The sequence below is a fragment of the Salmo trutta genome, chromosome 14 (genome assembly GCF_901001165.1).
Source record: "Salmo trutta chromosome 14, fSalTru1.1, whole genome shotgun sequence".
Lineage (NCBI taxonomy): Eukaryota > Metazoa > Chordata > Actinopteri > Salmoniformes > Salmonidae > Salmo > Salmo trutta.
In genome coordinates this window covers 1,811,388-1,833,841 of record NC_042970.1, presented here as the reverse complement: position 1 = coordinate 1,833,841, position 22,454 = coordinate 1,811,388, and the positions used below count along the sequence as shown (strand labels likewise).

At 42.4% G+C, this 22,454-nt stretch overlaps 1 protein-coding gene across 2 annotated transcripts in view; it reads right to left on the bottom strand.

Moving 5' to 3' along the window:
- Positions 1-22,454, bottom strand: part of stab1 (stabilin 1) — a 204,171-nt gene that overhangs the window by 82,154 nt on the left and 99,563 nt on the right. For both annotated transcript variants that reach the window (XM_029774197.1, XM_029774196.1), the window contains exons 34-48: positions 17,992-18,120; positions 16,962-17,015; positions 16,601-16,714; positions 15,398-15,483; positions 15,133-15,242; positions 12,997-13,092; positions 11,049-11,094; positions 10,291-10,361; positions 6,498-6,623; positions 5,091-5,164; positions 3,810-3,881; positions 3,075-3,194; positions 2,695-2,742; positions 2,492-2,566; positions 2,079-2,225 (exon numbers count right to left, since the gene is read on the bottom strand). In XM_029774197.1, the coding sequence (XP_029630057.1) occupies positions 2,079-2,225; positions 2,492-2,566; positions 2,695-2,742; positions 3,075-3,194; positions 3,810-3,881; positions 5,091-5,164; positions 6,498-6,623; positions 10,291-10,361; positions 11,049-11,094; positions 12,997-13,092; positions 15,133-15,242; positions 15,398-15,483; positions 16,601-16,714; positions 16,962-17,015; positions 17,992-18,120 (1,368 nt within the window). The remainder of the gene's footprint in view (positions 1-2,078; positions 2,226-2,491; positions 2,567-2,694; positions 2,743-3,074; positions 3,195-3,809; positions 3,882-5,090; positions 5,165-6,497; positions 6,624-10,290; positions 10,362-11,048; positions 11,095-12,996; positions 13,093-15,132; positions 15,243-15,397; positions 15,484-16,600; positions 16,715-16,961; positions 17,016-17,991; positions 18,121-22,454) is intronic.

Sequence of the window (22,454 nt, the reverse complement as noted above, 5' to 3'; positions counted from 1 at the left end):
CCTTGGAGTAGTAAACCCAGGAGTAGTACATCTTGGAGTATGAAATGCAGGAGTAGTAAACCCAGGAGTATTAAACCCAGGAGTAGTAAACCTTGGTGTAGTTAACCTTGGAGTAGTAAACCTTGGAGTAGTAAACCTTGGAGTAGTAAACCCAGGAGTAGTAAATCTTGGAGTATTAAACCCAGGAGTATAAAACCCAGGAGTATAAAACCCAGGAGTAGTAAACCCAGGAGTAGTAAACCCAGGAGTAGTAAACCCAGGAGTAGTAAACCCAGGAGTATTAAAACTAGGAGTAGTAAACCCAGGAGTAGTAAACCCAGGAGTAGTAAATCTTGGAGTAGTAAATCTTGGAGTATTAAACCTTGGAGTAGTAAACCTTGGAGTAGTTAACCTTGGAGTATTAAACCCAGGAGTATTAAACCCAGGAGTAGTAAACCCAGGAGTAGTTAACCTTGGAGTAGTTAAACCAGGAGTAGTAAATCTTGGAGTAGTAAACCCAGGAGTAGTAAACCTTGGAGTATTAAACCCAGGAGTATTAAACCCAGGAGTAGTAAACCCAGGAGTAGTTAACCTTGGAGTAGTTAAACCAGGAGTAGTAAATCTTGGAGTAGTAAACCCAGGAGTATTACATCTTGGAGTATTAAACCCAGGAGTATTAAACATTGGAGTAGTAGACCCAGGAGTATTAAACATTGGAGTAGTAAACCCAGGAGTATTAAACATTGGAGTAGTAAAGCCAGGAGTATTACGTCCAGGAGTAGTAAACCTTGGAGTAGTAAACCTTGGAGCAGTAAACCTTGGAGTATTAAACCTTGGAGTTTTAAACCGTGGAGTAGTAAACCCAGGAGTATTAAACCCAGGAGTAGTAAACCCAGGAGTAGTAAACCCAGGAGTAGTAAACCCAGGAGTAGTTAACCTTGGAGTAGTAGGCCTTGGAGTAGTCAGCCTAGGAGAAGTAGGCCTAGGAGAAGTAAACCTTGGAGAAGTAAACCCGGGAGTAGTTAACCTTGGAGTACTAAACCCAGGAGTAGTAAACCCAGGAGTATTAAACCCAGGAGTATTAAACCCAGGAGTATTAAACCCAGGAGTAGTAAACCCAGGAGTATTAAACCCAGGAGTAGTAAACCCAGGAGTAGTAAATCTTGGAGTAGTAAACCCGGGAGTAGTTAACCTTGGAGTACTAAACCCAGGAGTAGTAAACCCAGGAGTATTAAACCCAGGAGAATTAAACCCAGGAGTAGTAAACCCAGGAGTATTAAACCTAGGAGTAGTAACCCCAGGAGTAGTAACCCCAGGAGTAGTAACCCCAGGAGTAGTGAACCTAGGAGTATTAAACCCAGGAGTATTAAACCCAGGAGTATTAAACCCAGGAGTATTAAACCCAGGAGTAGTAGGCCTAGGAGAAGTAGGCCTAGGAGAAGTAGGCCTAGGAGAAGTAAACCTTGGAGAAGTAAACCTTGGAGTAGTTAACCTTGGAGTAGTAGGCCTTGGAGTAGTAGGCCTTGGAGTAGTTAGCCTAGGAGAAGTAAACCTTGGAGAAGTAAACCTAGGAGTAGTAGGCCTAGGAGAAGTAAACCTAGGAGAAGAAAACCTAGGAGAAGTAGGCCTAGGAGAAGTAAACCTAGGAGAAGTAGGCCTAGGAGTAGTAAGCCTTGGAGTAGTAGCATTTGGAGAAGTAAGCCTTGTCCGAGCCAGAAATGGTCAAAGTAACTCACTATAAAGGGAATAGGGTGTCATTGAGGACTCAGTATAAAGGGAATAGGGTGTCATTGAGGACTCAGTATAAAGGGAATAGGGTGTCATTGAGGACTCAGTATAAAGGGAATAGGGTGTCATTGAGGACTCAGTATAAAGGGAATAGGGTGTCATTGAGGACTCAGTATAAAGGGAATAGGGTGTCATTGAGGACTCACTATAAAGGGAATAGGGTGTCATTGAGGACTCACTATAAAGGGAATAGGGTGTCATTGAGGACTCAGTATAAAGGGAATAGGGTGTCATTGAGGACTCAGTATAAAGGGAATAGGGTGTCATTGAGGACTCACAATAAAGGGAATAGGGTGTCATTGAGGACTCACTTCCTTGAGGCTGAAGGTGAGCTGGTGTCCGGAGACGGCCACAGCCTTTGAGGTGGTCTTGAGGTCAGAGAGCATTAGAGTCTCACAGGACACCATGTGGTAGTTAGCCAGGTCTGAGCTGCGGCCCTGTGACTCCCATGCCTCTATCTGGAGAGAGAGTTTACACAGGGGTGGGTCAGAGACCCACACACACACCATAACAATAACATGAGCCCAGGTGTATGCTACACACACACAGCACACGCACAGTCACACACACACACACACACACACACACACACACACACACACACACACACACACACACACACACCACACACCACACACCACACACACACACACACATATATACGCAGACCCGTCCTACACACAGGAACATTGAAAAAAAAATAATAATAAATTCTTTGACATACTGAGAAGTTGCTGTTTGCAGGAGGTATGAATGTAGTGAAGGGCCCATCCCCATACAGACTCCTCACATCAGACACCTGGAGAACCACAAGCCTCATCAAAAATATGCAGAGTGTGAATAATCCTATTTGTCTTGGTAACATTTTATTTTATAACATAGAGAAGTGAAATGTCAGTACCACCCTACAACAACACACAGACTCACCATCATTATGCGACGGTACAACGCAGCTTCTGACTGGCGAAATATCTCCTGCAAATATCCATTGGAAAATTAATTCATAGACACATGAGCGCACACACGCACACGCACACGCACACAGTTTGCTCCTATTCACACACACACACACACACGCACACACACACACACACACACACAGTTTGCTCCTATTCACACACACACACACACGCACACACAAACACACACACACACACACACACACACACAGTTTGCTCCTATTCACTCACACACACACACACACACACACAGTTTGCTCCTATGCACGCACGCACGCACACACACACACACACAGTTTGCTCCTATTCACACACACACACACACACACACACACACCAGTGACTCACCGTGCGGGTCTTGCCACGGCAGTCAAAACCATCTCCTATGTTTCCTCCAGTGCAGGAGCAGTTCCTCTCTCCGTTGCCCATATAACGACACCTGGCGTACTTTCCACAGCCCCCGTTGTCCTGGAAACAAAACCGGAGTTTACACCTCTGGAGTAAACAACACCAGGGCTGTGTCCCAAATGGCACCCTATTCCCTATACAGTGCACTACCAGGGGCCCATAGGGGAACTATATAGGGAATAGGGTGGCATTTTAATCAGATCAGACTTGAATTAAATATATACCCAGTGTGTTAAATACGTGACTGACCAGTGTGCAGGGGGGCTGTTCTATTGATTTCATTGTACCTGATAAAGTAAATCCAGCGCACCCCGAGTAACGAATTTGACACATTTCTGTATCTGACCCAGATCTGACGCAGGTCTGACCCAGATCTGACGCAGGTCTGACCCAGATCTGACCCAGATCTGACGCAGGTCTGACCCAGGCACATCCACAGGATCCAATAGTTAGGTACTACAGTATTACTGTGGCTAGTCCCAAATGGCACCCTATTCCCTATAGGCCCTGGTCTAAAGTAGTGACCTATATAGGGAATAGGGTGCCAGCCCTGGTCTAAAGTAGTGACCTATATAGGGAATAGGGTGCCAGCCCTGGTCTAAAGTAGTGACCTATATAAGGAATAGGGTGTCATTTGGGATGCATCTTGTAGTACTACAATGCTCCAGTACTCACAGTCTGACAGGGGTTGAACGGGTAGCAGAAATGTCCATTCCCAGAGAAGCCAAATAAACATTTACAGGCAACCTGAAACAAGTGAAACAGTTAGTTACTCATGTAACTAAACTAAACAAAAAGAAGAAGAAACTACTATGAAACAAAGATAAATTATATAAGGAATGATAGTGAAAAGCTTTGGAACATCTTAAATGAAATTTTGGGCAAAAAGGCAAACTCAGCTCCATCATTCATTAAATCAGATGGCTCATTCATCACAAAACCGACTGATATTGACAACTACTTTAATGAGTTTTTCATTGGCAAGATTAGCAAAACTAGGCATGACATGCCAGCAACAAATTCTGAACCTACACATCCATGTATAACTGACCAAATTATGAAAGACAAGCATTGTAATTTTGAATTCTGAAAAGTGAGTGTGGAAGAGGTGAAAAAAATTATTGTTTTCTATCAACAATGACAATCCACCGGGGTCTGGCAACTTAGACGTAAAATGACTGAGGATGATAGCAGACTATAATCTAAGCCAACAGGAAAGTGTCTTCCCTCAGGACTGGAGGGAAGCTGTCACGCTGAATGATGCTGGAGAGACGAAGCAGGTACGGGGAGTAAACATTTAACAAATAACTGGCATAGACGAGACAGGAACAGCGTCAGAAACAAATACAAAGACAAAAACAATACAATGCAGCAGCGGGGAACAGAGCTAGGGAACTGACTTTGTTTGGACTCCAGGAAGAGTAGCTGCTGTCTTGGCAGGAACTAATGGGGATCCATTATAAACCCCAGGAAGAGAAGCTGCTGCCATGGCAGGAACTAATGGGGATCCATAATAAACCCCAGGAAGAGTAGCCGCTGCCTTGGCAGGAACTAATGGGGATCCATAATAAACCCCAGGAAGAGTAGCTGCTGCCTTGGCAGGAACTAATGGGGATCCATAATAAACCCCAGGAAGAGTAGCCGCTGCCTTGGCAGGAACTAATGGGGACCCATAATAAACCCCAGGAAGAGTAGCTGCTGCCTTGGCAGGAACTAATGGGGATTCATAATAAAGACAAATACAAATACTCAGGCGTACCTGGCTTGTATTTCTACTTCATTCAGCGAGAAGGCCAGTGCATTACATTGCGGAAGTGTTGCAGGGTATCGCAGGTTATTGCAGAGCTTGTGTCCCACAATGGCACCTTATTCCATACATAGTCCACTACTGGTCAAAAGTAGTGCATTAAATAGGGAATAGGGTACCATTTGACACTCACACAAGTGTAATCTTACCCAGTTCGGTCCTGTTTTGATGCACTCTGCGAATCTGGAACATCCACCGTTGTTTACTAAACAACCGTCTATCTCTGCAGAAACACAACATCATATTGTCATTCCTTCTTGGATCAGCCGTTCCTTTCTAAATCACTAGATTTATGGACCACCATTCGCAGATTCTGTTTTACGTAAAATATCTTGCCGGTTAAATTTAGAGTCAAGGTTATCAGTAAATGTAACAGATTATGGCCTATTATTATTATTATTATTATTATAATAATAAACAATTTCTGTTGTCAAAAGTAATGTAAAAATTCTTATAATACCATTAATACTCCCAACTGTTATCATTTATGGAAGAAAACAAATATTTACAGAATTAAGAAAATCTATATAAAAAAATAAGTAAATAAAATTGCAAACCACCTGCAGTACAGGACCACAGGTTGAAAACGAATGTTCTAGAGGCAAGGGATTTGTGAGTTTGTATTTCATTTATTCATCCTTTATATAACCATTCCCATTGAAATTAGACTTTTTATTCAAAGGTGGGAGCAGACAACCGTAACCATTCTGCAGTTGATCAGGGTCCATGTTTTGAAGCGGTTAGCAATGTGATGCATCCCAAATGGCACCCCGTTCCCTATAAAGTGCACTACTTTTGACCAGAGCCCAATGGGGAATAGTGTTCCATTTGGGACGTAGCCATGGATAAAGGGCTGATGGTAGAGTTCCATTTGGGACGTGGCCATGGTTAAAGAGCTGATGGTAGAGTTCCATTTGGGACGTAGCCATGGTTAAATGGCTGATGGTAGAGTTCCATTTGGGACGTAGCCTTGGTTAAAGGGCTGATGGTAGAGTTCCATTTGGGACGTAGCCATGGTTAAAGGGCTGATGGTAGAGTTCCATTTGGGACGTAGCTATGGTTAAAGAGCTGATGGTAGAGTTCCATTTGGGACGTAGCCTTGGTTAAAGGGCTGATGGTAGAGTTCCATTTGGGACGTAGCCATGGTTAAAGGGCTGATGGTAGAGTTCCATTTGGGACGTAGCCTTGGTTCAAGTACTATTTGAAATCTTTTTGCTTTTGGTCTAGCCTGCTTAGAGTGGCAGATGGGCAGGGTTTGTAGTTTTGGGACCATTCTCTTGGCCCATTAAGTCAGACAAGCTCAACTGAGCCCAGATCAATTATAGTATTTTAACCCAGGTATGGTTGTAAATATTTGTAATTGGTGCTACTGTTGTTGTGTTTAATTGCATTGAGTGTAAAGTGGCCAGTCTTGCCCACCTGTCATTTTGCTGACTAAGCTTCGGGCTTTATTGTGTTTTTGTCCTCCATAATGTTTTATATTGTCTCCGGCTGGAACAGACTACTACTGTTGATTATCTAAGGAATTCAATCACTCAATCAATCACACGCCATACCTAGACACCACACCCCATCTCCAGTGTATCCTTCTGGACAGGTGCAGGTCCTCTCCCCAGGTAACGTCTTGGTGCAGTTGGCAATCTGAGCGCAGCCTCCGTTCCCAGTGGCACACAGGTTCACCTCTGCGGAACATTAGTTTACCAGTTTAGCTTACCAGTTTAACTTACCAGTTTAGCTTACCAGATTAGTTGACCAGTTTAGTTGACCAGTTTAGTTGACCAGTTTAGTTGACCCCACAGTGACCGTACGTACGTACATACCCCAACCAGAAGCCATGGATTACAGGCAACATCCACACTGAGCTAAAGGGTAGAGCTGCCGCATTCAAGGAGGGGGACACTAAGCCGGACGCTTATAAGAAATCCCACTATGCCCTCAGGCGAACCATCAAACAGGCAAAGCATCAATACAGGACTAAGATGGAATCCTACTAAACCGGCTCTGGCGCTCGTCGGATCTTTCAGGGCTTGCAAACTATTACAGACCACAAAGGGAAGCACAGCCGCGACCTGCCCATTGACACGAGCCTACCAGACGAGCTAAATTACTTCTATGCACGCTTCGAGGTAAGCAACACTGAAGCAAGCAACACTGAGGCATGCATGACAGCACCAGCTGTTCCGGACGACTGTGTGATCATACTCTCCGTAGCCGATGTGAGCAAGACCTTTAAACAGGTCAACATTCACAATGCGCTGACCAACTGGCAAGTGTCTTCACTGACATTTTCAACCTGTCCCTGGCCGAGTCTGTAATACCAGCATGTTTCAAGCAGACCACCATAATCCCTGTGCCCAAGAACACCAAGGTAACCTGCTAAATGACCCACTCCAATTTGCATACCGCCCCAACAGATCCACAGATGATGTAATCTCTATTGCATTCCACACTCCCTTTCCCACCTACGTGAGAATGCTGTTCATTGACTACAGACTACAGCTTCAAAACCATAGTGCCCTCAAAGCTCATCACTAAGCTAAGGACCCTGGGACTAAACACCTCCCTCTGCAACTGGATCCTGGACTTCCTGACAGGCCGCCCCCCAGGTGGTGAGGGTAGGTAACAACACATCTGCCACACTGATCGTCAACACGGGGCCCCTCAGGGGTGCATGCTTAGTCCCCTTCTATACTCCCTGTTCACCCATGACTGCATGGCCAAGCACGACTCCAACACCATCATTAAGTTTGCCTACGACATAAAGGTGGTAGGCCTGAACACTGACAACGATGAGACAGCCTACAGGGAGGAGGTCAGAGACAACCTCTCCCTCAACATGATCGTGGACTACAGGATAAAGGAGGGCAGAGCACACCCCCATTCTCATCGACGGGGCTGTAGTGGAGCAGGTTCAGAGCTTCAGGTTCCTTGGTGTCCACATCACCAACAAACTATCATGGTCCAAACATACCAAGACAGTCGTGAAGAGGGCATGGCAATGCCTATTCCACCTCAAGAGACTGAAAAGATTTGGCATGGGTCCTCAAATCCTCAAAAAGTTCTACAGCTGCACCATCGAGAGCATCCTGACTGGTTGCATCACCGCCTGGTATGGCAACTACTCGGCTTCCGACCGCAAGGTGCTACAGAGGGTAGTGCTTACGAACCCAGTACATCACTGGGACCAAGCTTCCAGTCTTCCAGGACCATTATACCAGGCGGTGTCAGAGGAAGGCCTGCTCTTTTCATGACATAGACTGACCAAGTGAATCCAGGTGAAAGCTATGATCCCTTATTGATGTCATCTACACTTCAATCAGTGTAGATGAAGGGGAGGAGACAGGTTAACGCAATATTGGGAAGGTGTTCTTAATGTTTTGTACACTCAGTTTATACTAATATGTAAGATATAGTAAATAACAGAGTCATAGCCAGAAAATGTCCTCCCATTTTAGTTGACCAAAAGTATTGGGACAAAATCATGTGTATATTTGTATATATATCTATGTATGTATACAGTGCCTACAGAAAGTATTCACACCCCGTTTACAATTTCCACATGTTATTGTATTACAGCCTGAATTTAACGTTTATTAATTAATTAATTTCCACATGTATTACAGCCTGAATTTAACACTGATTAAATGTATATGTTTTGTCACTGGCCTACATGCAATACCACATAATATCAAGCGGAACTATGTACTTCGATTTTTGTTTCTCACAAATTAGTGCAAACATTTAAGCTGAGTATTCAAGTGTTCAACACCTTAGTTATGGCTAGCCTAAATAAGTTCAGGAGTGAAAATATGCTTTAACAAGTCACATAAATTGCAAGTCACTCTGGGTGCAATAATCCCCGCCTTTTGCCTTTTGGTAGGGAGTCATTGTAAATAAGAATTTGTTCTTAATGACTTGTCTAGTTAAATAAAGGTTAAATAAAAATAAATAAAACATGAAAATAATTTTTCATGGACTCACTCTGTGCAATAAATTATTTTTGAATGACACCTCATCTCTGTACCCCACACATATAATTATCTGTAAGGTCCCTCAGTCCAGCAGTGAATTTCAAACACACATTCAACCACAAAGACCAGGGAGGTTTTCCAATGACTCACAAAGAAGGGCACCTACTGGTAGATGGGTAAAAATACAAAAAAGCAGAAATGTAATATCGCTTTGCGCATGGTGAAGTTATTAATTACACTTTGGACAGTGTATCAATACACCCAGTCACTACAAAGACACAGGCGTCCTTCCTAACTCAGTTGCTGGAGAGGAAGGAAATTGCTAAGGGATTTCACCAAGAGGCCAATGGTGATATTAAAACAGTTACAGAGTTTAATGGCTGTGAGAGGAGAAAACTGAGGATGGATCAACAACATTGTAGTTACTCCACAATACTAACCTAAATGACAGTGTGAAAAGAAGGAAGCCTGTACAGAATAAAAAAGATTCCAAAACATGCATCCTGTTTGCAACAAGGCACTAAAATATACTGCATAAAAATTTGGCAGAGCAATTAACTTTTTGTTCTGAATACAAAGTGTTATGTTTGGGGCAAATCCAATGCAACATATTACTGAGTACCACTCTCCATATTTTCAAGCATAGTGGTGGCTGCATCATGTTATGGGTATGCTTGTAATCATTAAGGACTGGGGAGTTTTTCAGGATAAAAAAGAAACGGAATGGAGCAAAGCACAGGCAAAATCATAGATGAAAACCTGGTTCAGCTTTCCAACAGACACTGGGAGAATTCACCTTTCAGCAGGACAATAACCTAAAACACAAGGCCAAATATACACTGGAGTTGCTTACCAAGAAGACAGTGAATTATTCTTGAGTGGCCGAGTTACAGTTTTGACTTAAATCTATTTGAAAATCTATGGCAAGACCTGAAAATGGTTGTCTAGCAGTAATCAACAACATATTTGATAGAGCTTGAAAAATTTAGAAAATGGTAATGGAAAAATATTGCACAATCCAGGTGTGGAAAGCTCTTAGAGACTCACCCAGAAAGACTCACAGCTGTAATCGCTGCCGAAGGTGCTTCATCAAATGATTGACTCTGGGGTGTGAATACTTATGTAAATGAGACATTTCTGTAGTTCATATTCATTAAATTTACAACCATTTCTATAAACATGATTTCACTTTAGTCATTATGTTCTATTGTCTGTAGATGGGGAAGAAAAAAAATCCCTTTAATCGATTCTGAATTCAGGCTGTAACAACAACAAAATGTGGAATATATCAAGGGGTATGAATACTTTCAGAAGGCACTGTATACATCCATAATCTGAATAGTCCTTCTACCAAATACAACAGTAAAGTGTTAGAGACCTGTGCAGACGGTTCCGTTGCCTGTGAAGCCTGCAACACACTGGCATCTAGGGCCCTCTGTCTCCTTACAGCTGAAACACACACACAACCGAAGATCAATCCTCAATCACCTTTTGATTGAATGACTCAGCCTCTGGTCAAAAGGTAATGTACTATATATTGTGTGACCTCTAATACTCCTGTCTTATCTGTTGTCCAGAGTGATCTTAGGCATGCTCCATCTAATTCTCCTCTCCCTCTCTTTCTCTCTGCCCCCCTCCTACAGGAGGACCTGAGCCCTAGCACCATACCTCAGGACTACCTGGCCTGACTATTCTCCCCTCCCCATGTACTCTTATAATCTTCACCCTGCACAGCCAGAAGAGGACTGACCACCCCTCGGAGCCTGGTTCATCTCTAGGTTTCTTCCTAAGTTCTTGCCTTTCGAGGAAGTTTTTCCTAGTCACGGAGCTTCTGCACCTGTGTTTTTTTGTTCTTGCCTTTCAAGGAAGTTTTTCCTAGTCACTGAGCTTCTGTACCTGTGTTGATTTGTTCTTGCCTTTCAAGGAAGTTTTTCCTAGTCACTGAGCTTCTGCACCTGTGTTGATTTGTTCTTGCCTTTCAAGGGAGTTGTTCCTAGTCACTGAGCTTCTACACCTGTGTTGATTTGTCTTCTGGGTCTTTGGGGTATAGCACTTTGTGACAAGTGCTGATGTAATAAGGGCTTTATAAAATAAATATGATTGATAAAGGGAATAGGGTGCCATTTTGGAACTTACTTTGCATTTTCATCACAGATTCCGCCACAGGCATCAGACACGATCTCTACACACACACACAGAGAGAGAGAGAGAGAGAGCGAGAGAGAGAGAGAGAGAGAGAGAGAGATTGGTACAAAATATATAGAGTACTGTACACACTACAATTACTTAGGTTTAAAAATAAGCTCAACTGGACACCTTAATGAGGCAGTGAATGAACTGAGAGAGAAAGCACGCAGGGCATTCTACGCCATTAAAAAGCAAATTCAAATTGAAATACCTATTAAAATTTGGCTAAAACTAATTGAATATGTCATTGAACCAATTGCACTTTATGGCAGCGAGGTGTGGGGTCCACTTGCAAAACAAGATTTCATCAAATGGGACAAACACCCCATTGAAACCCTACATGCAGAGTTCTGTAAGATTCTCCTACGTGTCCAGAGGAAAACTACAAACAATGCATGCAGGGCAGAATTAGGCCAATATCCACTAATAATAAAAACTCAAAAAAGAGCAATTAAGTTTTGGAAACATCTAAAATACAGTGACCCCCTCTCATATCATTACCAAGCCCTGCAATGCCAAGAGCTGAGCAAAGAAAAGAGTCCCCTCATCCAGCTGGTCCTGGGGCTGAGTTCACAAACCTGTTCTACTAACACACTGAAGCCTCAGGACCAGAACATCCAATCAATCAGAATAAACCAAATTACAACACAGTCAAAACAAAACTACATTGCTTATTGGGAAACACAAGCACAAACACAAAGCAAAATGCAGTGCTATCTGGCCCTAAATCGACAGTACACTATGGCTAAATATTTGACCATGGTTACTGATCAAAACCTTAGAAAAACCTTGACAAAGTACAGGCTCAGTGAGCACAGCCTTGCCATTGAGAAGGGTAGACACAGGAAAACCTGGCTCCCTGTAGAGGAAAGGCTGTGCAACCACTGCACAACAGCAGAACCTGAGACGGAGCTGCATTTCCTGACAAAATGTCAAAAATATAAAACAATTAGAGAGTGTCATTTCCCCAAATTTGAAATCCTTATTCAAGGTTTTAAAGACCTCTCTGATGAGGATAGGCTACCCATCCTGTTGGGGGAGGACGCAGAGAGCTGTGGGTTGGCAGCGCACTACATTGCTGCCTGCCATAAGTTGAGGGACAGTGTCTGACAGACCAATAAACCTGCACATGTCCTCAACTGTATGATTATTGTTATTGTTGAATGTATGGTTATATTGACCGTTGGTTATTGTTGTTACTGTTGTCCCGTTGACAATTTTTGATTCTCATTTTTATTTATTTTTTATATTGTAAATATCCAAAGTAAGCTTTGGCAATATGTACATTGTTACGTCATGCCAATAAAGCGAATTGAATTGAATTGAAAATTGAGAGAGAGACAGAGAAATACTTTTGACCAGAGCTCATAGGGAAGAGGGTACCATTTGGGAGTTGGTCTGACAGTACTGTACATACCTTTGGAGTAGTTGACTCCTCTCCCACCCTATGGGCCCTGGTCAAAAGTAGTGCACTACATAGGGAATAGGGTTCCATAGGGCTCTGGTATAAAGTAGTGCACTACATAGGGAATAGGGTTCCATAGGGCTCTCGTATAAAGTAGTGCACTACATAGGGAATAGGGTTCCATAAGGCTCTGGTATAAAGTAGTGCACTACATAGGGAATAGGGTTCCATAAGGCTTTGGTCTAAAGTAGTGCACTACATAGGGAATAGGGTTCCATAGGGCTCTCGTATAAAGTAGTGCACTACATAGGGAATAGGGTTCCATAGGGCTCTCGTATAAAGTAGTGCACTACATAGGGAATAGGGTTCCATAGGGCTCTCGTATAAAGTAGTGCACTACATAGGGAATAGGGTTCCATAGGGCTCTGGTATAAAGTAGTGCACTACATAGGGAATAGGGTATCATTTGGGACATAGGACTACAGTACATACCCTTGGAGCAGTTGACTCCTCTCCAGCCTTTATAGCAGACACACCTCCCGTTTCCTGTCACTCCATCCAGACACTTCCCATGAGCACAGCTGCACTCTGACCAGTCAAACACAAGTTGTTGTAGCATAGTTAGCACAGCTGCACTCTGACCAGTCAAACACAAGTTATTGTAGCATAGTTAGCACAGCTGCACTCTGACCAGTCAAACACAAGTTGTTGTAGCATAGTTAGCACAGCTGCACTCGACCAGTCAAACACAAGTTGTTGTAGCATAGTTAGCACAGCTGCACTCTGACCAGTCAAACACAAGTTGTTGTAGCATAGTTAGCACAGCTGCACTCGACCAGTCAAACACAAGTTGTTGTAGCATAGTTAGCACAGCTGCACTCTGACCAGTCAAACACAAGTTGTTGTAGCATAGTTAGCACAGCTGCACTCTGACCAGTCAAACACAAGTTGTTGTAGCATAGTTAGCACAGCTGCACTCGACCAGTCAAACACAAGTTGTTGTAGCATAGTTAACACAGCTGCACTCTGACCAGTCAAACACAAGTTGTTGTAGCATAGTTAGCACAGCTGCACTCTGACCAGTCAAACACAAGTTGTTGTAGCATAGTTAGCACAGCTGCACTCGACCAGTCAAAGTAAAGAACCTAAACACAAATACGATTCTATCCTCTAAAGTCAGTGAATATATTGTGGTTGTATGTGTTTTTTGTATTATCTAAAACATTAAATCAGTCAGTCAGCCAGCCGGTTAGTCAGCCAGCCAGTCAGCCAGCCAGTCAGCCAGCCAGCCTGCCAGTCTGCCAGCCAGCCTGCCAGTCTGCCGGTCAGCCAGTCAGTCAGTCAGCCAGTCAGCCAGTCAGCCAATCAGTCAGTCAGCCAGTCAGCCAGCGAATCAGCCAGTCAGCCAGTCAGCCAGCCAGTCTGCCAGTCAGTCAGCCAGCAAGCCAGCGAGTCAGCCAGTCAGTCAGTCAGCCAGCCAATCAGCCAGTCAGTCAGCCAGCCAGTCAGCCAGTCAGTCAGCCAGTCAGCCAGTCAGCCAGTCAGCCCATCAGCCAGTCAGATAGTCAGTCAGCCATTCAGCCAGTCAGTCAGCCAGTCAGTCAGCCATTCAGCATTCAACCGGTCAGCCAGTCAGTCAGTCAGCCAGCCAGCCAGCCAGTCAGTCAGCCAGTGAGTCAGCCAGCCAATCAGCCAGTCAGTCAGCCAGCCAGTCAGCCAGCCAGTCAGTCAGTCAGCCAGTCAGCCAGTCAGATAGTCAGTCAGCCATTCAGCCAGTCAGTCAGCCAGTCAGTCAGCCATTCAGCATTCGGCCGGCCAGCCAGTCAGTCAGCTAGTCAGTCAGTCAGTCAGTCAGTCAGTCAGTCAGCCAGTCAGTCAGCCATTCAGCATTCAGCCGGACAGCCAGTCAGTCAGCTAGTCAGTCAGTCAGTCAGTCAGTCAGCCAGTCAGTCAGTCAGCCATTCAGCATTCAGCCGGCCAGCCAGTCAATCAGCTAGTCAGTCAGTCAGCCAGTCAGTCAGTCAGCCAGCCAGTCAGCCATTCAGTCAGTCAGTCAGTCAGCCATTTAGCCAGTCAGCTAGGATCAGGCCTGTAAACAGTGTATACAAAATATACCAGCCAGTCAGCCAGCCAGCTAGGATCAGGCCTGTACACAGTGTATATATAATATACCAGCCAGTCAGCCAGCCAGCTAGGATCAGGCCTGTACACAGTGTATATATAATATACCAGCCAGCCAGCCAGCCAGCTAGGATCAGGCCTGTACACAGTGTATATATAATATACCAGCCAGTCAGCCAGCCAGCTAGGATCAGGCCTGTACACAGTGTATATATAATATACCAGCCAGTCAGCCAGCCAGCTAGGATCAGGCCTGTACACAGTGTATATATAATATACCAGCCAGTCAGCCAGCCAGCTAGGATCAGGCCTGTACACAGTGTATATATAATATACCAGCCAGTCAGCCAGCCAGCTAGGATCAGGCCTGTACACAGTGTATATATAATATACCAGCCAGTCAGCCAGCCAGCTAGGATCAGGCCTGTACACAGTGTATATATAATATACCAGCCAGTCAGCCAGCCAGCTAGGATCAGGCCTGTACACAGTGTATATATAATATACCTGACTTGCAGTCCTTGCCGTAGCGTCCCGGTTCGCAGGTCTCACAGGCTGTCCCATGGAAACCCTCGTTGCAAAGACACTCCCCAGTCCCTAGGTTCCCATCCTTACACCTGCTCATAGAAACACAATGAACAGAATGAACCTCTGACCATAAGCAATTTGACTGGAAAACACATGGGTACATTCAAAATGGCCACCAGATAGTCCACCTATTATGGCATTCTTGACATGGCTGTTCTACTCATTCTAGTTCTGGGGACTGTACCTTCCGTTCCCTGAGCACCAGTTGTCCAGCTCCCCAGGGCATTTAAAACAGAAGTGACCAAAGTATCCCGGGCAGCACGAGTGGTCCTGCAACACAGGAGACAGAGCTCGTCAGAGGGGGCGTCCCCAAGTGGCAGCCTATTCCCTATATAGTGCACTACTTCAGACCAGAGCCCTATGGCACCCTATTCCCTATATATAGTGCACTACTTTAGACCAGAGCCCTATGGCACCCTATTCCCTATATATAGTGCACTACTTTAGACCAGAGCCCTATGGCACCCTATTCCCTATATAGTGCACTACTTTAGACCAGAGCCCTATGGCACCTTATTCCCTATATATAGTGCACTACTTTAGACCAGAGCCCTATGGGACTTTATTCATTCATACATGATAAACTGATTTTATTATCTCTACTGGCTGTGTTGTTTGTTGTGTATATTACAAATCCTCTCGGGGGAAATAAAATTAATCAACCAATAATACAATTCTCCTGTATAATATAACCCAGAGAATCCTCCTGTATAATACAACCCAGGAGAATCCCCCTGTATAATACAACCCAGGAGAATCCTCCTGTATACTATAACCCAGAGAATCCTCCTGTATAATACAACCCAGGAGAATCCTCCTGTATAATACAACCCAGGAGAATCCTCCTGTATAATACAACCCAGGAGAATCCTCCTGTATAATACAACCCAGGAGAATCCTCCTGTAAAATACAACCCAGAGAATCCTCCTGTAAAATACAACCCAGAGAATCCTCCTGTATAATACAACCCAGGAGAATCCTCCTGTATTATACAACCCAGGAGAATCCTCCTGTATTATACAACCCAGAGAATCCTCCTGTATTATACAACCCAGAGAATCCTCCTGTATAATACAACCCAGGAGAATCCTCCTGTATAATACAACCCAGGAGAATCCTCCTGTAAAATACAACCCAGGAGAATCCTCCTGTATAATACAACCCAGGAGAATCCTCCTGTATAATACAACCCAGGAGAATCCTCCTGTATAATACAACCCAGGAGAATCCTCCTGTATAATACAACCCAGGAGAATCCTCCTGTATAATACAACCCAGGAGAATCCTCCTGTATAATATAACCCAGAGAATCCTCCTGTATAATACAACCCAGGAGGATCCTCCTGTATTATACAACCCAGAGAATCCCCCTGTATAATATCTCACCTGCGTCGTCTTCAAACAGTCAATAATGCAGCCAGCCACGGACTTCCTCCTAGATCCTACCCTCTTCCTGTACTTGCAGTTAGACCTCATGTTCTGAGGGTACTCCCTAATGGCCTACAATGCAGGACAACATCATTAACAGAAACACAAAGTAGCTCCACACTAGAGAATATGGGGGAAATGCACGTTTGGAATAATGTTTTAGACCGGTAGTTACAATGCATTCATTCATAATTAAACTAGGACAAATGATTCTAACGATCTTCATAGTTGTAAATATAAAATAGAACGAAATTAATAAAGATAAAAAGAGAGATAGAAAATGTTTGTTGTTTATGTTTTATAATGTGTAGAGTCTTACTGGCTTGTAGCTAAGGAAACATCTGGGTTTTTCATCACAGGCTGAGCACCTCCCCTTGGAGAAAGAACAATTAGACAGAAACACACACACCTAGGCACACACACCCACCAACGCAGGCACACACACACCCAGGCATGCAGGCACACACACCCACCCAGGCACACACTTAAAGAGAGAACATTCCTCTGTAAGATCACTGATACATTTCTATATGAAATAGTTCACCTACATCAGTACATCAGCTGAGTTCACCACCCCTCCTGTCTCTGTCCATCAGTACAGCTGAGTTCACCACCCTTCCTGTCTCTGTCCATCAGTACAGCTGAGTTCACCACCCCTCCTGTCTCTGTCCATCAGTACAGCTGAGTTCACCACCCTTCCTGTCTCTGTCTATCAGTACAGCTGACTTACTAGTTCACCACCCCTCCTGTCTCTGTCCATCAGTACAGCTGAGTTCACCACCCCTCCTGTCTCCGTCCATCAGTACAGCTGACTTACTAGTTCACCACCCCTCCTGTCTCTGTCCATCAGTACAGCTGAGTTCACCACCCCTCCTGTCTCTGTCCATCAGTACAGCTGACTTACTAGTTCACCACCCCTCCTGTCTCTGTCCATCAGTACAGCTGACTTACTAGTTCACCACCCCTCCTGTCTCTGTCCATCAGAACAGCTGAGTTCACCACCCCTCCTGTCTCTGTCCATCAGTACAGCTGAGTTCACCACCCCTCCTATCTCCATCCATCAGTACAGCTGAGTTCACCACCCCTCCTGTCTCTGTCCATCAGTACAGCTGAGTTCACCACCCCTCCTGTCTCTGTCCATCAGTACAGCTGACTTACTAGTTCACCACCCCTCCTGTCTCCGTCCATCAGTACAGCTGAGTTCACCACCCCTCCTGTCTCTGTCCATCAGTACAGCTGAGTTCACCACCCCTCCTGTCTCTGTCCATCAGTACAGCTGAGTTCACCACCCCTCCTGTCTCCATCCATCAGTACAGTCGACTTACAAATACACACGCACACACACTTACTCTGACCCGCAGGATCACGTCTTGAATGCATCGGTTCTTATGGACATGTAAGACTTGGGGAACGGCCAGGATCACTCCGTTTCTCGTCTCACTGTGGCTCCCATCCAGCAGAACATCATTGGCCAAAGTCTGAAACACGTTCAGATAACAACCCAAATAAGGGCTGCAAAAATCCCTGGAACTTTCCCAACATTCTAAACTTTTCCAGAAAAGTTCCTGTTTGGAGGATTCCAGATTGACCTGCTGATTCCCGCCTGATTACGGGAATCCTCCAAACAGGATTTCAGGACAACCTGGAGCTCTGGTCAAAGTAGTTTCCCATAACCTTTAGTGGAAGGAGTCCCGGGGAAGAACGACTGCCCCTTTTCATTCAATCAATATTGCGTCAAATTGATCTCTAAAGTCGAACATTTGCGAGATGGTGCTGTCGAGGAAAATTAAACATAATCGAGCAAGCAAACACTGAGTCGAGAGCGCAGAGGATGGGTCCCACGATCACACAGGCCAGTTGAGAGAGCTGACTGTAGTCGAGCGTGCAGTGGATGGGGTACAAATTAAAGTTGATTTGCAAGTGTGACTGAATGACCTGAACATCAGGTCAAAATATTAATTGGAGAGGAGAGACTTTTTGTTTTGTTTTGCAGAGATACTACATGTCAAGGCTCAGAAGTTACTGCGCTCTCACAAATACACAGTATGACCAAAATGGATTTCTCATTTCACACCAAAATATCTAACTGCAATCTTTTACTGTTATTTTTATTACAGGTGAAAATTCTAGCCAATGAACATAGTTTGTAACATTCTACTGAAACGCAATTCGTCAGGTTTCTGGACCTGATGATGGCCGACAATAAAAAAGTAAGCTTTGCAGCTTTTCAGTGGAGAACCTAACCAACCTAACCAGTAGGTAGTTATTTGGTCTTCTGTTATTAAAGCAGGCTATTGATTAGGCAAGCTAGGTTAATGTCAGCTAGCAGTAAGCTAGGAAGCTAGCTAACATGTAACCACATTTAAAAGTTACCAATATCTTTGTTTTTTTTGCAAAAAAATACATTACACTGAACCGATCCTGTAAAAAACACATTACACTGAACTGATCCTGTAAAAAACACATTACACTGAACTGATCTTGTAAAAAAACACATTAAACTGAACTGATCCTGTAAAAAACACATTACACTGAACTGATCCTGTAAAAAACACATTACACTGAACTGATCCTGTAAAAAACATATTACACTGAACTGATCCTGTAAAAGAACACATTACACTGAACTGATCCTGTAAAAAACACATTACACTGAACTGATCCTGTAAAAAACATATTACACTGAACTGATCCTGTAAAAGAACACATTACACTGAACTGATCCTGTAAAAAACACATTACACTGAACTGATCCTGTAAAAAAACACATTACTCTGAACTGATCCTGTAAAAAACACATTACACTGAACTGATCGTGTAAAAAAACACATTATACTGAACTGATCCTTTAAAAAAACACATTACACTGAACTGATCCTGTAAAACAACACATTACACTGAACTGACCCTGTAAAACAACACATTACACTGAACTGATCCTGTAAAAAACACATTACACTGAACTGATCCTGTAAAAAAACACATTACTTTTAACTGATCCTGTAAAAAAACACATTACACTGAACTGATCCTGTAAAAAAACACATTACTCTGAACTGATTCCTGTAAAAGAACACATTACACTGAACTGATCCTGTAAAAAACACATTACACTGAACTGATCCTGTAAAAAAACACACTACACTGAACTGATCCTGTAAAAAACACATTACACTGAACTGATCCTGTAAAAAAACACATTACACTGAACTGATCCTGTAAAAAAACACATTACTCTGAACTGATTCCTGTAAAAGAACACATTACACTGAACTGATCCTGTAGAAAACACATTACACTGAACTGATCCTGTAAAAAACACATTAAACTGAACTGATCCTGTAAAAAAACACATTACTCTGAACTGATCCTGTAAAAAAACACACTACACTGAACTGATCCTGTAAAAAACACATTACACTGAACTGATCCTGTAAAAAAACACATTACACTGAACTGATCCTGTAAAACAACCCATTACACTGAACTGATCCTGTAAAACAACACATTACTCTGAACTGATCCTGTAAAAAAACACATTACACTGAACTGATCCTGTAAAAAAGCATTACACTGAACTGATCCTGTAAAAAACACATTACTCTTAACTGATCCTGTAAAACAACACACTACTCTGAACTGATCCTGTAAAAAAACACATTACACTGAACTGATCCTGTAAAAAAACATTACACTGAACTGATCCTGTAAAAAACACATTACTCTTAACTGATCCTGTAAAGAAACACATTACTCTGTACTGATCCTGTAAAAAAACACATTACTCTGTACTGATCCTGTAAAAAACACATTACTCTGAACTGATCCTGTAAAAAAACACATTACACTGAACTGATCCTGTAAAAAAACATTACACTGAACTGATCCTGTAAAAAACACATTACTCTTAACTGATCCTGTAAAAAAACACATTACTCTGTACTGATCCTGTAAAAAAACACATTACTCTGTACTCATCCTGTAAAAAACACATTACTCTGAACTGATCCTGTAAAAAAACACATTACACTGAACTGATCCTGTAAAAAAACATTACACTGAACTGATCCTGTAAAAAACACATTACTCTTAACTGATCCTGTAAAACAACACATTACTCTGAACTGATCCTGTAAAAAAACACATTACACTGAACTGATCCTGTAAAAAAACATTACACTGAACTGATCCTGTAAAAAATACATTACTCTTAACTGATCCTGTAAAGAAACACATTACTCTGTACTGATCCTGTAAAAAAACACATTACTCTGTACTGATCCTGTAAAAAACACATTACTCTGAACTGATCCTGTAAAAAAACACATTACACTGAACTGATCCTGTAAAAAAACATTACACTGAACTGATCCTGTAAAAAACACATTACTCTGAACTGATCCTGTAAAAAAACACATTACTCTGTACTGATCCTGTAAAAAAACACATTACTCTGTACTCATCCTGTAAAAAACACATTACTCTGAACTGATCCTGTAAAAAAACACATTACACTGAACTGATCCTGTAAAAAAACATTACACTGAACTGATCCTGTAAAAAACACATTACTCTTAACTGATCCTGTAAAACAACACATTACTCTGAACTGATCCTGTAAAAAAACACATTACACTGAACTGATCCTGTAAAAAAACATTACACTGAACTGATCCTGTAAAAAATACATTACTCTTAACTGATCCTGTAAAGAAACACATTACTCTGTACAGATCCTGTAAAAAACACATTACTCTGTACTGATCCTGTAAAAAACACATTACTCTGAACTGATCCTGTAAAAAAACACATTACACTGAACTGATCCTGTAAAAAAACATTACACTGAACTGATCCTGTAAAAAACACATTACTCTTAACTGATCCTGTAAAAAAACACATTACTCTGTACTGATCCTGTAAAAAAACACATTACTCTGTACTCATCCTGTAAAAAACACATTACTCTGAACTGATCCTGTAAAAAAACACATTACACTGAACTGATCCTGTAAAAAAACATTACACTGAACTGATCCTGTAAAAAACACATTACTCTTAACTGATCCTGTAAAACAACACATTACTCTGAACTGATCCTGTAAAAAAACACATTTCACTGAACTGATCCTGTAAAAAAACATTACACTGAACTGATCCTGTAAAAAATACATTACTCTTAACTGATCCTGTAAAGAAACACATTACTCTGTACTGATCCTGTAAAAAAACACATTACTCTGTACTGATCCTGTAAAAAACACATTACTCTGAACTGATCCTGTAAAAAAACACATTACACTGAACTGATCCTGTAAAAAAACATTACACTGAACTGATCCTGTAAAAAACACATTACTCTTAACTGATCCTGTAAAAAAACACATTACTCTGAACTGATCCTGTAAAAAAACACATTACACTGAACTGATCCTGTAAAAAAACATTACACTGAACTGATCCTGTAAAAAATACATTACTCTTAACTGATCCTGTAAAGAAACACATTATTCTTTACTGATCCTGTAAAAAAACACATTACTCTGTACTGATCCTGTAAAAAACACATTACTCTGAACTGATCCTGTAAAAAAACACATTACACTGATCTGATCCTGTAAAAAAACACATTACACTGAACTGATCCTGTAAAAAAACACATTACACTGAACTGATCTTGTAAAAAAACACATTACTCTTAACTGATCCTGTAAAAAAACACATTACTCTGAACTGATCCTGTAAAAAAAACACATTACACTGATCTGATCCTGTAAAAAAACACATTACTCTGTACTGATCCTGTAAAAAA